This window comes from Delphinus delphis, chromosome 15 (assembly GCF_949987515.2).
Source record: "Delphinus delphis chromosome 15, mDelDel1.2, whole genome shotgun sequence".
NCBI lineage: Eukaryota > Metazoa > Chordata > Mammalia > Artiodactyla > Delphinidae > Delphinus > Delphinus delphis.
This window is the reverse complement of record NC_082697.1, coordinates 50,758,189-50,774,042: the sequence shown is the minus strand read 5'-3', so window position 1 is coordinate 50,774,042 and position 15,854 is coordinate 50,758,189. Positions and strand designations below refer to the sequence as shown.

At 58.5% G+C, this 15,854-nt stretch overlaps 1 protein-coding gene across 6 annotated transcripts; it reads right to left on the bottom strand.

Moving 5' to 3' along the window:
* Positions 1-48: 48 nt before the first annotated feature.
* E4F1 (E4F transcription factor 1) lies at positions 49-10,870 on the bottom strand. Of its 6 annotated transcripts, none has more exons than XM_060031536.1 (14): positions 10,705-10,870; positions 8,130-8,278; positions 7,058-7,163; positions 4,389-4,582; positions 4,171-4,291; positions 3,845-3,997; positions 3,575-3,744; positions 3,016-3,225; positions 2,633-2,741; positions 2,256-2,473; positions 1,876-2,074; positions 1,660-1,802; positions 1,526-1,588; positions 49-1,444 (listed from the first exon to the last, which is right to left on the bottom strand). In XM_060031536.1, the coding sequence occupies exons 1-14, from the start codon at positions 10,868-10,870 to the stop codon at positions 1,088-1,090; spliced, it is 2,358 nt and encodes a 785-aa protein (XP_059887519.1). In that variant the 3' UTR covers positions 49-1,087. The 6 variants fall into 6 exon arrangements, with proteins under 6 accessions (XP_059887519.1, XP_059887521.1, XP_059887522.1 ...); XM_060031538.1 differs by having other exon boundaries at positions 2,633-2,738; XM_060031539.1 differs by having other exon boundaries at positions 8,050-8,278; positions 10,705-10,840.
* Positions 10,871-15,854: the final 4,984 nt, after the last annotated feature.

Here is a 15,854-nt window from a genome sequence, read left to right as displayed (position 1 = left end):
CCAGCCCCCGGCTCAGTACCCCGCCCCCCCCCCCAGACTCACCTGAGGTATGTGGATTGGCTGTGTCAGAGGCTTAGGATCTGGGTCCCAGTAGAAGTCAGAGGTCCCAGCTGGGGGTGTGTCTGCAGCACAGGACAGACTGCAAGGGCTTGGTCTAGCAGCAGCTCTGGCGCCCCAGCTCCGTGAGTATTTGAAACCCTGCTCCAGGGAGGGGCCAGGACTGCACTGGGTCCCGCCCCCTCCACGAATTGGACACTGTAACTCCTAGCTCCCATTCCCACAGAGACCACCCCCACCCCCGCAGGGCAAGGCGGCAGGGGATCCACCTTGAGACTGCTGTGGTGCCCCCAAGCCTGTTAGAACAGGGACTCAGAAGGCCCTGCCACCCCAAGAGCTACATCAGGACTGGGAAAGAGGACCAGACATGCCCACGGTCCAGGTCTTGCTCCTGTCCCTGCCCCCAAGAAACTCGGTCACCCAGAATCTCCCTCAAGCTGCATCTCTTCAGGGAAACTAAGTCAACACAATCAGGAAAGACCGGCCCCATTTGTGGCCCGGCATCTCCTGCTGCTTCTCCACGTGCTGTCACCTCAAGGTAAAAAGCCGAGACTCCTGGGTCTCCCAGTCTCATTCCCCGGCCCCAGGGAGGCCCCAGGGTTGGAGGCTAGGAAGCAGCATCCCCTCCCACCCACCTCTATGGGCCTCAGGAAGCTGGGGTCACAGCTCCAGCTGGGCAAGGCAGCGGCAGGAGGCTGCCTGTCCACATACCAATGACACCCACACACTGCCAAGGTGCCGCCAGCCCTGTTGGGATCCCTGGGCGGGCAGGGGCTGCCACAGAGGAACCTGCCAGGGCAGTGGCACCAGCCCCTGAGGCTGCCACTGCCGCAACATCACAAGCGGCGGGTTTTCATGTTTTATTGTAAAGCAACCAAAAACTCTGTGTATTTACACTTCCACATCTCCTCTGAACGCCTGAGTTCTATGCCCATCTTCTCTGTACTCGGCCAGGCAGGCAAGGGCAGGGCACTCGGGGTCCTCACCCCCTGCCCCAGCCCAGCCCCCCGGGACCCTGCAGGCGCCCGTGTTAGACGATGACTGTCTGCACCTCAAGCTGGCCCTCCGGCGAGGCGATGACCAGCTCTCCCGCATGCTCCAGGATCTCAATGTCCTCTGATGAAACCATGGTCACAGTGGCTTGCTCGGCGCCATTTGTACCCGAGCGGGCTGTGAGCACAGTGCCCTCGCTGATGGCCGAGGCCAGCGTCATGGCCACCTGCTCCGTCAGGCTCTCGGGGGTGGCGATAGTGATGGTGTCAGCAGCAGCTGCCTCTGTGCCCAGCCCTGCCTCCTGGTCCATGGTCACATTCTGCACGATGATCTGGTGCCCGGCGCTGGCCTGGTGCACGATCTGCTGCACTACCTTCATGATGTGACTGTCCACCTGTGGGTGGCTCAAGGCTCAGCCCATGAGTCTGGTGAGGGTGCCAGGCCACCCCACCCCGCCCATCCCCCAGCCCCTCACCTCTGTCTGGGTGCCCTCGATGATCTCCGTGGCTTCGCTGGTCTCTGCATCATCCGCAGTGGCCTGGACGGAGGATCAGAAGTCAGCCTTGCCCGCCCCAGGCCCCATCCGAACTCTGGTGGCCCCATACCCACCTCGATGATGTACTCCTGGGTGTCGGCTACCACGGATGAGAACTCGACCAACACGGTGTGCGGGTCGTCGGCGAGGACGGCGGCGGCTGCTGCAGGGCTCTCCTCGGACACCAGCAACTCCTCTACCTCCAGCAGGCAGCCCCCTGTGGCAGGGAGCTCGGTCAGGGCTGGACGGCCGCGGCCCCCCACCCCGTCCCTGCCACCTCCCGGCCCTACCTTTGGTGCGCAGGTGCCGGTTGAGTGTGCCATGCTCGGCAAAGCCGCGGCCACACTTGTAGCACTTGAAGGGCTTCTCGCCCGTGTGGTGCCGCACGTGCCGCACCAGCGAGCCCTTCTCCCGGAAGCCTCGGCTGCAGAACGGGCACACGTGCGGCTTCTCCTCCAGGTGTGTCCGGAAGTGCACCTGCTGGGCATTCTGTGGAGACCCACCATCAGGGCCAGCCTGGCCTTGGCTCTCCCAGCCCCCTCTGAGGGCCCCGGTTAGGACTGAGCAGGCTGTCAGGTGAGGGGTGAGGAGGGAGGTCTGGGGGCACGGAACAAGGGACAAATCTGGCTTAGGGAGCAGGGAGCCCACAGATGGGGGATCAGGGGCCCACCTTGGTCTTGTAGCACTTGCCACACTCGGGACAGGGGTAGGGCCTCTCATCTGAATGGACACGCCGGTGGCCACGGACGTGGGCGATGGTCTTGTAGAGCTTCCCGCAGTCCCCACAGCGGAAACGGCGCTCGTGCACGTGCACCTCCTGGTGCTTCTTGAGCAGGTAGGCCTTGGGGAAGGCCTTGCCACACTGCGGGCATGTGAATGGCCTCGGCCCTGGGGCCACACTCCGTGTCAGGCCGGGACCACCACCCGAGGGCGCCACCCTAGCCACCTGCCCACAGGCAACCCTGACCATCCACGGCACACCCGAGAGCCCCTCCTGGCTACCCACGGCCGTCCACTGCCCAGTACCCCCACCATCCTGCCACCCACCTGCGTGGCCTCTTTTGTGGGCCTCCAGGGTGGCCGCCGTTGGGAAGGTCTCACTGCACTGAGGGCACGGGTGGGTCCTGGGCACAGCTGAGGCCTCACTGGCCACCTGCTGGGGGACCACAGCACACCTCTAGTACCCATTGCGGGCTGGGCCCAAGCAGCACCGTGGAGGCCAGACCGAGGCACCCTGACCCTGGGAGGCTCCATAATGGGCCCAAGGAAGGCGATAAACAGATCAGGGGACAAAGTCACTGCAGACAGTGATGCAACTTTCCACCTCAGGGAGCACAGCAAGGAGGCTGGTGGCGGCCAGGATAGCATGGTGACTTTGTACCCAAGGTCCAGCCCCCCAGAAGGGGCACGCCGGCAGCGCAGGCACCTACTGTCTCCACCTGTTCCACCTCCAGCAGCGGCAGTTCTGGGGGACCATCTCCCAGGGGCTGGGGACTGGACACAGTGGGAGGGGCTGGCTCCAGGGCTCCCTCCTCCCCAGGGACCCGCTCAAGGACAATGCCGGAGTTCTGCATGGCCTGGTGCAGCAGGTTCTCACGGCTGCCCTCGCTGGAACAGGGAAGCTCCTCAGGGCCGGGGGGCTGCAGGGGAGGCAAAGGGAGGCTGGCCAGGCAGCCCGGCACGCAGCACCCACCCGCCACCACCGCACAGGGCAGCCCCAGGGGCCCCCGTGCATACCTGGCATCTTCACTCAGGAATGCCCCTGGGAGCCCCACAGCCCACTCCACCTGCCTTCCCCTGCCCCACCTCATCCCCAGCTCACTCTCCGTTGCCCCTCCCTGCCATGACCTGGGTCTCCCATTTCCCCACCCAGCAACCAGACTGAGCAGCAGGAAGGCAGGCCCATGTCAGTCCTGTTCCCAATGGAGCCAGTGTCCAGAACAGAGCCTGGTGCTGAGCAGACAAAGGCCTCCCCTGACCTATCCCCACCTCTGGGGTGAGGGCTTTCATGCCCAGGGGAAGCTCTTGCATCTGGACGTGGACTTCGTGGATGACAGTGCCCTTGGCATCTGTCACCAGGTGAATCACAGGCGAAGTTTCCATGGGCCCACCTGTCATTGCCGATGATGTAACAGTCCCCACGGTGGAGGCACCAGGCCCTTTAAGGCAGAACCAAGAGAATCCATGAAGAAACACCCAACCAGGGTGGCACTCAGAGAGCAGGCAGGGCCGGGGCAGGGAGCCCCTGACCACACTGACCTGTGGGAGTGTCCTCTTTGCCAACAACCACATCTTTGCTCATGCTGAAGCGGATTTTTTCTGTGCACGGGGTGAGAGACTTGAGGTGCCGGGTCAGCGCACCCGACTCGCGGAAGCTCTTTCCACACTTGGCACACTTATAGGGACGCTCATCTGCAGAGAGAATGGCGTCAGCCTCGGGCAGGACGCTGACTTGGTTCTGAGGGGAAGGCAGGCCTGGAGTACCACCAGGAGGAAGGGGCCACGAAGCCTAGGAGCCGGGGCACCCCCAGGGCCAGCGGCAGCATGCTGTGCAGCTCCCGGCCCCAGGCCCGAGGCCGGCTCACCTGTGTGCCGCCGGTGGTGCCGGATGAGTGAGCCTTTGGTGCGAAAGGAGGCCCCACACAGTTTGCACTCGTGGTCCTTTCGGCTACTGTGGGTGACCATGTGGGCCTTAAGGATGCTGCCCTGTGGGGGAGGGGCGGCGAGGCTCAGGCACCTCCCTGGGCAGGAGCGGGAAGGCCTGGCTCCCACAGCCAGTGCGCCCGCGGCCCCAGGGCCTCACCGTCTTGAAGGTCTTGTGGCACAGCATGCACACGTAGCGGCCGTCCTTGTTCACCAGCAGCTTGACCTGGGCCTGCTCACCCTCCCCAGAGAGCCCAGGCCCCTGACAGTTGGGGCTGCCCTGGGCCTCTGCCATCCCGCTGTCCCCCGGCTCCGCCTCAGAGGCCACGATGACCTCTTTGATGTGTCCACCACCTGAGGAGAGGCAGATGAGCCTGAGCCTTGGGATGCCATGGGCCCTGCTGCTTCCTCGGATCCCAGCCCGAGGACACTGCTGTGGCACAGTGGAGTTGTCTTGACCAACCCCCAGCCCCAGCACATGGCGCCTGCTCAGCCTGAAAGGGTGGGAGGTACTGTGCTCTGACTCCATGGAGCTGCCTAGAGGAGGTCCAGGCCTCCAGAATGTGTTCAGCAGGGAAACCCACCATGAGCACGGATGCCCCCTCCCCTCAGCCAAGAGGCACGCACGACTAGATGTGCACAGGGGTCCCGCTGTGTCCAAGGGCGGCAGAGTTCCGGCACAGAGGCAGTGGACAGGCCAACTCGCCACCATCGGCCTCCTCGCTGCTCTGGCTCCGGCTAACGTGAGGAGGAAATGCCTCTGGGGATCACCCACCAGCATCGGTTTCAAGACAGGCAGGCAAGAGACCCAGCCTGGGAGAGGGAGCGCTCGACACGCCTAGGACAGTCTGAGGAAGGAAGGCTGTGCTTTTGCAGCTCTCATGGGGGTTGAAGAAATCTGACACTGTGCAAAGCTAAGCTGTAAACACACTTCACAATTTCTGCTCATGAAAACAACACGTGGCAATCGGTTGTGAAGCCGCTTCTTAGAAACCATCTCAATCAGGCTGGCATCGTGTTTTGACAAGCCATTTTCCCAAAACAGAACAGAAGTGCCGTGACTCAAACAATTAAGGGCACCTCTCCCTCCTGCCCTAGCTGACATGCTTGAAGCTTTATTTTTCCTCCCCCTCAGGAGTGAATTTCCAAAAGAACAGGGATTTCTGCCAGGCTAGGACTTGAGTTTGAGTGTGGCACAGCAGACAGAGGGATCAGAGAAGGGGGGAACGTGGCTGCCCCGAGTCCAGAGACAGAATGCATATTTGTTTCCAGGGAAGAGGCAGGAGAGCCTGCAGTGGGTATCCAGCCCCCTGTGCAGTCCCTGGGAACTGCACCCCCCAGCCCAGCAAGGACTGAGAACCCCCAGCCCTGTGATGCCAGCAGCTGGTGGTTTAGGACTCTGGCCTGGGCTCCAGATCGCTGAGCAGCTGACACCAAAGGGACATTTGGGGTACCCAGGATGCCTGCAAAGGGGAAATTCCCAAAGGGGAAACTCCCAAGGGTGCAAGAGAGGCTGCGGGTGCCCAGAGAGGAGCCCCTGGAGCACAAGGAGCTGCCCAGCCGCGGGCTTGGGCCAGCTGGAGGCTGGATGGTAGGCAGGGCCTGGCTAGCCAGGGGGCCAGAGCCTGGAGATGCTGCCTGAACCCAGGGAACCTGTTTTCCCATATGACACCACCACCCAAGAAGCCAAACTCCACACCAGGGCTGGGCGTGGCCCCACCTCCCACGTCAGCCGTCTTATCCCAGAGGAGCAACAGGCAACCGTCCTCGTCCACAGGAATGTCGGGGGAAAGACAGTGTGGAGACAGGGACAGGTCCTGTAGCTTCCCTGGGATGGGACCTTGGCAGAACAGCCTGCTCTGAGGTTCCCCTCCCCCAGGTCGCCTCCCCACCTCTTCCTACTCCAGCTGGTCCCAAGGGCTTCCCAAGGCCAAGTTCTACCTGTTGCCCAAACCTGTTTCCTGTCCAGTCACCTACTCACGTCCCTGCCAAGGCCCCTGCCCATTCCCTTCCCAACCTCCCGTGCCATCAGGCCCAGTCCAGCCTCCCTGCACTGCCACACTCACACCCAGCCCCCGGCTCCCTCGGGCTGCCCTTTGAATGTCCCAGCTGCACGCTCACCTGCCTCCTATTAAGCAGCACGTGACCCAATCCAGACCGCTCAACACCCCAACACTCCCTGCCCTACTGCACTTTAAAAAAGCCATCAAAGAGCCTGACTTGGCGTTGTATGCTCTTAAAGGCCATGTGAGAATCAGGATAGGAATCGCCACCCCCACGCCGGAGGGAGTGAGCACTGGGGAGGTGAAGGCCAAGGTCGGGCAGCAGGTCAGGGCAGAGCTGGAGCAGCAGGTGCACCCCACGCACACCCCAGCCTGACCCTCCAGAGCCAACTGTGGGGTGGGAAGTAGGAACCAGGGTTGGGGTTGGAGGGTGGCAAAAAAGTAGGGAAGATTCCAAAAGAACCAGGGCAGAGACAGTCCGGGGCAGCAGCAGGAGAGAGCAGCCAGCTGATGATTTATGCGCAAAGTGAAGACTCCCCGAGGCCCAGGTGTCCCCCAGGGCTGCCCAGGTTCTGGGCTTCCGCTTTCTGGGCAGGGCAGGGCCTGGTGGCCAATGCCTGCTCTTGCTGCAGGCCCTGCCCTGGGGAAGGTGCACACAAGGTCTCAGCCCCTCCTCAGCCAGGCTTTGCTCTCGGGACAGCAGAGGGGCACAGGCAGCAGAGGTCCCCAGCTTCCAGCCTTGACCGTGGATGACTAACAGGTCAGCAATGCCTCAGCACTGAGAAAGCCACACGTGAACAGCCATGGTGGGGCCAAACCAGCTTACCGACAATGTCAGGAGTGTGGCTGATGTCTGCCGTGAGAGTGGCTGCCTCCACCACGATGTGGGCCACGGTGATGGGCTCCTCTGAGCCTGCTGCTGCTGGCTCCACCTGCCATTGGGTGACAGGGGACAGAGGAGACTCGTCTCCAGGGCTCCAGAGCTCAGGTTTATGTCCATGCAGGATGGCTGGGGTGGGGCCTCTCATCTCCCCCAACGGACCACTGCTCTGAGCCTGACTCCCAGCCTGAACCCTCCACCCCAGGCCCAGGGGTCGGCCCCATCACTCTAATGCCTCCAGCCACCAAGGGCCCCATGGGGAGCCCTGAGCACCCTCAGGGAGGACTCCAGGATGAAGTGACTAGAAGCTCCAGCTTGAGGCTCAGCTGGCTCTGCAGAGATGAAGGTGAGCACCTCCATCTACAGCCCAGCCAGGTGATCGGGGCAAAGGCCCCCCAGGGATGTGGGGCCGGGGGCCTTCTGGAGGAGAGGACACCTCTGGGAGGGGCAGGAAAAGAGCACAGAGTCAGAGTGAGACAATTCTGGGCCCACTCCTCTGGGCCATTCCCGGGGTGACCAGAGGCACCTGACTTCTCTTCGAGTCTCCTTTCCCACTTCCATAGGATGAGGATGACAAGAGCGCCCACAGGGGTGCCATGGGCCTCAGTAGACTGTGCGTATACAGCCCGAGTACACACCGAGTGCAACAAAGTTGGCCATTTTTATGACAGAGTTGTGGGATCCCCAGGAACCATATGTACAGGACAGGAGACAAAAGGACAAAAGCCACCATGATATCCCTAAGCCAGGGCAGGCCCTCAGGCTTCAAAAAAGGAGGGACCCCAGGCCCCAACTGTGCAGGCTTCAACCAGAGGCTGCTGAGAGGGCCCGCATCCCAGGCCATCCGGGAAAGCCCAGAGCACCGCCGGGAGTCACCCACCCACAGCCGGATGCCTGCCCTCTGCCCACCCCGGTGGCACAGGTCCGTCTCGACATGCCTCCACCTCCTCATCCTGCTGTCCGCCGAGGGGCAGGGTGGAGGGCACGCACGTGTGCAATGGCAGTAGGGGGATGCTACCTCCTGACCCAGCAGCGCAGTAGCATTGGTGGCAGGCAGGGCCTCCTGGGGCACCCGCTGGCAGACCTTCTGGAGCTTGTGCTGAACAAAGTCCTCCAAGGCGGTGAACTCCGCCTGGCAGCGGCCACATCGGTGCACGTCATCCTCATCTGCAACGAGCCTGCGGTCAGTGGGGCTTGGGAGGGATTCCAGCCCCAGGCAGATGCACCCAAGGGTGGCATCAGAACCAGAGACGCCTTCCCCAGCCCTCCCAAAGGGGCTGAGAACACTCTTGGGAGCCCAGGGTGCCAGGCCTTCTCCGGGGGTCTACAGCAGTGCCCACCCTAGGAAGAGCAGCATCCAGCAGGGGATAACCCTGACCATGCACTTAGGCTGTAGGGATCCAAAACGCCTACTTCACAGATAAGGGGAGAGAGGCCCAGGGAGCAGCTGGGAGGCAGAGGGATTCAGCCAAGCTGGTTTGGGGACAGTGGAGGACCAGGGTTTAAGACTGGTTGGGGTTTGCATGTGCCCTTGGGCACCTCAGTGACCAGGTCTGGGTCTGTTTCTTCATCTGTAAAATGGGCTGACTCAGTGTGTGTGTACAGGCTCTAGCTGAGAGGCCAGTCCTCAGCAAACATGGGAGAGGTAGGGCACCCTCAACCCATGACCACTCTTTTCTCACTCTGACTTCTGCTTCACTGGTTCCAAACAGGCGGCACCTCCGTACTCTGGTGAAGACGCGCAGGGTGGGACTTCCCAGAGGGGTTCCACACCCCAGGGCCATGGGCCACCGCACCTGAGCCCCTCACCATCTGGGCTGACCAGCCAGTGCCTGCCCCAGGTCCTGCAGGAGAGACTTCCGGCTCACTGAGTCCCCTACTATGTGCTGGGCATCTTACTGGGGCCAGCAGCAAATCCGGCCAGCACCCTGAGGAAACAGAAGTGACTACTCCCTCTCTAGAAAAACAACTTGAGATTCAAGGCCACCCAGCTGGTGCGTGTTGGGGCCAGAACCTGAACTTGAGGATCTACCCCAGACACCCTGCTGTTTACCCCAAGGGATAGGGGGATGCTCCTTCTGCTTTCATAAACGTCTGCCAGTTCCCACCACCTCACTGCAGTCCCACATCAAGGTCAAACCCAGGCCTGGAGGACAGAAGGAGCCCAGTTGATGTCTACTGGATTAATGAGCAAAGGGCCAAACCACAGCCAAGACTCACAGAAGGCCACCTGACAGAGGACGGTCCCCTCCAGATGGTTCACAGTCACAAGCCAAGCACTGAGGTGACTGTACCCTCCTAACCCTCCCACCCCACTCCCCAAGTCTGACTCAGCACCAGCGTGTTGCCATTGAAGGAATCCCCACCACAGAAGGGGACACACCCGGCCCCTGTAACACTGAGTGAGATAAGGCCCTGGGTAAGCCCAGCAGGGCACAGCAACCTCCAAAGAGACCCCTCTGCGGGTAGCACTGCCCCCCATGCCAAGCTACCTACCCAAGCTGGAATAAGGAGCAAGAAATGATGTACTGAGAATTACAAATCCTGTGGGGACAAAGACCACCACCCCGATATCACCACCAACCCCCTCCTGCCTGGCCCAGTCTAAAGCTTCCTGGGACAAGCTCAGAGGGTAGAGACCAGAATTCTGTCTCCAAAAGCTATCAGTGCCCCTGTGTGTCCCCAGAACTGTTCTCAGAGATTCACATACATCCTCTATTTTGATTCTCACCACCATCCTATGAGGCAGCAGAACCCAGAAGTTAAGGGAGTGGGTTGAGGAGTCACACAATCCTGGTATCCAACAAGTCCTTGGTACTTACTAGCTGGGTGACCTGGTCACTTTCACATCTTTGAACCTCAATTTTCCTCATCCACAAAATGGGAATAATAATAGTAATAATAATAATGGCATCTAGGGCTGGCTTGAGAATGAAAAATGCTGATGCATGGAAAGTACTCGATACATTATCCTCAACAGTAGCATCCCTATTCTGTAAGGGGTAATGGAGGCTCAGAGAGGTATGTGGTTACCTGCCCAGGATCAAACAGCTAGAAAGTGGCAGGTCTGGGACAGAGCTGGCTGCAGCTTTCCAGCACTGGGCTCTGCTGCCTCCCCCCGGGTGCTGGAAAGACCCGAGGCCCCGCCCTCCCGGAGCCTCCAGTCACACCCCGGCCAGGGCCCCAGTGGCCCATCAGGTGAAGTGGGAGGGGGCGCGGAGGAGGGCAGGGCCCTGTCGAGACTGGGAGGCAGAGGGGGGCCGGGCCGCTGGCCTGAGGGCGGGGCAGGCAGTGGAGGCGATCGCCGAGGTCTACACTGACAGCCCCGGTGGCTTGGACACAGGTGAGTATCCGCGGGTGGGCACTGGAGCCCACGGGGGTGATGGGCGCCCCTCCAGGGTTAGGCCTGAGGATCTGAGGAAACCAGGGGGCTCGTGGAAGGCTATGAGGGGTGCCGTGGGGACCTGTGAGGTCTGCAAGGAACCGGGCCTGGGAGGGTCTGTCGCGCCATCAGCTCAGGCCCTCGGGGCCTCCACCAGCCAAGCTGAGCCGTCCCCACCCTGGCCGCTCCCGGCCCCGTCCGGCCCTGTTACCTTCCTCGCTAAAGGGCGCCGGGAGGCCAAGGAAGCCACCGGGGGCCAAGGCCGCCGCCGCCGCCGCCGCCGCCGCGACCCCGCCCTCGCCCGCTTCCTGCCCGGCTTCGGCCCGGGCTTCTGCCGTATGCGCGGCTGTTACCCGCACTGCCATCGCGCCCTCCATGTCGCAACGCGCCGCAGGAAGATGGCGGATTTACGACCGTGTCGTCATAACAACGGGCCGCGCCAAGGCTAGCGAGAAGACGGGAGGAGGGCGATGGGGCGGAGCCAGGATGGGTTTGATTGGCAGGAGGCGGGGCGGAGTCCGAAGGGTGTGGCCTGGAACCGCAGAGGCGGGGCCAAGCTCAGGGAGAGAAGAGACGGGGCGGGACTACTGGGAGTGGTGTAGTTACGGTGGAGAGGACTGACAGGAGGAGGATCGGGGCCTGGGAGGGCCCGCTGGGCGTGGCTGGGGCTGGGTTCCGGCAGCTCCTTCAAGGCTCTAGCGAACTGGCGGCGCCAACTGACCGGCCCTGAGCCGGTGCTGCCGCCGCAGGTGCCCAGCCGCGATCCGAGCTCGAGTGGGCGGCTGCCGAGACGCCGCCCCAGCTCGGACCAGTAGAGTGGTGCTCGCTGCCCGCCCCCGACCCCCTCGGGTGGCAGAACCTCCCTTGATGGTTGACCCAGCCACAGGGGAAAACCCGAGTTGGGGATGGCTCACGGGTAGCTTCACTAACCCTTTCATTCTTTATTTATTTTTTATTTTATTTATTTTTTATTTTTATTTTTGGCTGCGTTGGGTCTTCGTTGCTGTGTGCGGGCTTTCTCTGGTTGCGGTGGGCAGGGGCTGCTCTTCATTGCGGTGCGCGGGCTTCTCACTGCAGTGGCTTCTCTTGTTGTGGAGCGCGGGCTCTAGGCGTGCCGGCTTCAGTAGTTGTGGCACACGAGCTCTAGATAGCAGGTAAGTACACATAAAAATTACCGTTAGTGACAGTACATTCACAATGTTGTGCAACTATCACCAACATGTAGTTAGAGAACGTTGTCATCATTCCAAAAGGAAACCTGTACGCATTAGCAGTCACTCCCCATTCTCCCCTCCCCCCAGCCCCTAGCAAACCACTTTCTTTCTCTGTGGATTTGCTTTTTTTGGACATTTCATATAAACAGAATTACACGCGTGGTCTTTTTCATCTGGTTTTTTTCACTTTAGTATGATGTTTTTGAGGTTTATCCAGGTTGTAGCATGCAGCAGTACTTCATTCCTTTTTGTGGCTGAATAATATTCCATTATATGAATAGACTGATTTTCATTTTTCACGTCTGGGTTGTTTCCACCTAATCTACAATTGTAAATAGTGCTGCTATGAACATGTGCATACAGATTCTTTTTATTCTTTTTAAGGTAGCATTAGTTCTTTGAAGCTAAGTGCGTTCTAGGATTTTCTCATTTAAGATACCAATCATCCCCATCTTGAAGAAGAAACTGAGGCACAGAACTGATGGAACACTTGCCCAAGGGCAGACCAAAGATCTAACCCAGGTCTGTCCAGAGTCATGGGCTAGAAACCCACAGGTCGTGCTCTCCCAGCTTGGTTATTCTCTGTGGCTCAGCCCAGTGCTAGATTCCAAAGACTCAGGTGAATCAAACCCAGTTCCCTCCAGGAAGGCCAATCTCCGGGAAAGACCAAGCACGGACACAAGGGCCCAGACAGAGAGTGGGCAGCTCTGCCCTGGGAAGGACACCAGCAGAGATTGTCTGCATGCTGGGGCTGCCCAGCTAAGGAACTGAGGACCCTTAGCCTGTCAGGAGCTGGGATGTGTGAGGCACAGATTGGATCACCAGAAGTCAGGCTGGGGTAAAAATGGGGCTGCTTTCTGCAGGGGGCTTGCTCACCATTGCAGGCATTTAAACAGAGAGTGACAGTGTTTCAGAAGGATCCTCCTGACTGTGGTGCAGGAAAGGAAGATCTAGGATGGACAGTCTCTGAGAGGGACAAACAGGCGGAGGAGCAGGTGGGTACTTATGGAGCAGGAGGGATCTAGGGGGCACCTGGGAAGAGAGGACCAGGAGGACACCTCACTTGAGGATGTGTGGGGGAGTGATGGGAAAGCCAGCATCAGAGAGGAAGAGGAAGACCACTAGAGGAATGGAGTGGGGGTGGATTTCAAAGACAGAGCACAGCCTGGCTGTGGATGGACATGAGGAGGAGCTGGCCCCGGGGAGACAGACAACCTGCCCTGCTCCATGCTCCAGAACCTGTAGGACAGAGTTGTCAGGGACGGGCCAGGGCTCCTGCCTGGTTATTCCCTGGGGGTCAGAAAAGGGAATCCTGACCCAGTGAGCTCTAGGCCCCACCTCAGCTGAAGCCCAGGCAGACCAGCGGCAACAGGAGTGGGCCTGAGGTCACTGGAAGGCGGAGTGGCCAGGGGCAGGCCTTCTCCCTTCCCCAAAGTCCTCCTTCCTCCAGATGGCCTCCTTTCCCACCCTGCCCTCGGCGTGGGCTCCACCTGCACACTGTGTGTTTGATAGTCAATAATGGCTTCTCTGTGGTCAGAGCCTGACAGGAACTCCATTATCCTTTATGATGGCTACTCAATCTCCCTTCCTTGGATGTACTTAAATCTATTCAACCAATCCCATGTTGAAGATTATTTAGGTTGCTTCCAATTTTTTTTTTTGCCACTTCAGTCCTTTTTCCTTTCTTTTTTTTTTTAAGGGTTTGTTGTTGTTGTTTTGTTTTGTTTTGGCTGCGCCGTGCGGCTTGCGGGATCTTGGTTCCCCAACCAGGGATCGAACCCACACCTTCGGCAGTGAAACCTCGGAGTCCTAACCACTGGACTGCCAGGGAATTCCCTTCAGTCCTTTTTCAATGACACCCTTTTTTGCTTAGCTCATTGGAAGTGATAACATCTGTGAAAACATTTTCAGTGGCTATTGGTATTTTCTAATACAATTCAAATCCATGCAATGCTATGAAGATTAGTGTCCTTGTACCACCTAAGTCCACGCCCCACTCCACCTGTGGTCCAGCTTCCTCACTTGGTAGGACCCTGGTGCCGTCCATTCGCAGGTATATAATGAGCACCTACTGTGTGTCAGGGACACAAAGCGATTGATCATGCTGTGCTCCTCTCCCATCCAGATGCATGGCACCTTGTCCAAGGACAGTCCTCCCCAATAAAGGGCACCGTCCTTTCCAACCTCCTTCAGGACCTTGTCCACAGCCATCCCCTCTCTTGATACTGGCCGTTCCATCTCTCCCACTATGCCAGCTCAGACTCTACAACCTACAGGGGATGTTAAACCAAACAGAGCTCAGCTTTGGGGTCAGCTGAGTTTAATCCCAACTCTGCATTGTTCAGCTGGTGACTCTCTGTGGCTCAGTTTCCTCATCTGTAAATGGGGACACTAATTGTCTCTGCCTCTCAGGGTTGTCCTGTGATTCTGACAAGGTAATGCAGGTAAGAAGCAGCACTCAGTGCCTAGATGCTTACTGAGTGCCCAGTAAACCAAGGCAACCGGGCAAATATTGCACCAGGCAGCCTACGGCTGAACAGAGCAGTGTTTTCTCATTCTGGCCAGTGAACCACCTACACTGAATGTTTCCGGGTGTTAAAGCAGGATTTGTGATCTTCTGTCAAATCCAGTTCTTCCCAGTGTCAGTCGGCTCCACCAACAAAACTGAGTGGGAAGACACAGGGAGGAAGGTGCTGCTCCCCTCCTGGCTAGTGGGTGCGCCAGGCAGGAACACTGCATATCCTGCCCTCGTGGGCCATGGCCCCTGCCCTCCAGGTGTTCCCAGGCCAGCCAAGACCAAAGAACAGGCTGAAGGTAAACAATCAGGGCCTTAAGGGTACTGAGGTTACTGGCTTTACCTCATGGGTTTGGGGGTGAGGGGTGTCCAGAGTAGACATTATGGAGATTTGGGGCCCAAGAGAGGAGCAGGGATTTGACACGCTAGGAGTTGGAGGCCTGGATCGCCTGTCACAGGGTAAGCGCTCAGGAAGCTGGGGCCTGCTATTCTGTCACGTGGCCCTAGTGAAAGTAATAAGGAGAAACATACACCTACTCTATGAACTGGGAATTCCACTCCTAGGTATATACCCAAGAGAAATGAGGGCCCACATCCACAAATGAGTGTGTAGGAACAAGAACCTTCATAGGGACATTATTTACAATAGCTCCAAACTGGAAGCGACCCAAATGTCCATCACCTGGAGAAAAATCAGGGGAGTATATTCTTACAATGACCCATGTGGCAATTAAAAAAAAAAAACAGAAGAATGGACTTCACAGATATTATGTTGATCCAAAAGAAGCAAGACTCAGAGGAGTACACAGGGTAAGCTCCTGTAAGACGGTCTAGAACAGGCAAAGGAGGCTATGACTCACTCTATGGTGACAGAAGTCAGAAAAGCAGTTCGGGGAGGGGTACCGCTATGGACTGGATTGTGACTTGAGGGAACTTTCTGGAGTGATGGAAATATTCTATACCTTGATCTAGGGTATGTTTTTATATACATATATAAATTTATTTATTGTTGGCTGCGTTGGGTCTTGGTTACTGCGTGGGGGCTTTCTCTAGTTGTGTCGAGCAGGGGCTACTCTTCATTGCGGTGCGTGGGCTTCTCATTGCGGTGGCTTCTCTTGTTGCAGAGCACAGGCTCTAGGCACGCAGGCTCCAGTAGCTGTGGCACACAGGCTGTAGAGCGCAGGCTCAGTAGTTGTGGCGCACGGGCTTAGTTGCTCTGCGGCATGTGGGATCTTCCCGGACTAGGGCTCGAACCCGTGTCCCCTGCATTGGCAGGTGGATTCTTAACCGCTGAGCCACAAGGGAAGTCCTGGGCTATGTTTACACATGCATAACAGGGATGTAAAAATTCCATCAAGCTGCACACTTAAAATTTATGCAATTTACTGTATGTTACGCCTCCATAAAAGTTAATACCTAATAATGATGATAATAGCGACCAATTGTTGAGTGCTTGTTCTAGGCACTACTGCCCTTCTCTTAGACCCTAAAGCCACTGTCTTGTAATTACTCGTCCACATGACCACCAAGGCACAAGGAAAGCGTTTTTGCGAACGACTGGAAATGAGAACGTGACGCTTGTTGGGAAGGAGCCTGCGGCTGGCTCTCAGGAATGGCCGTAGTCGGCCCACG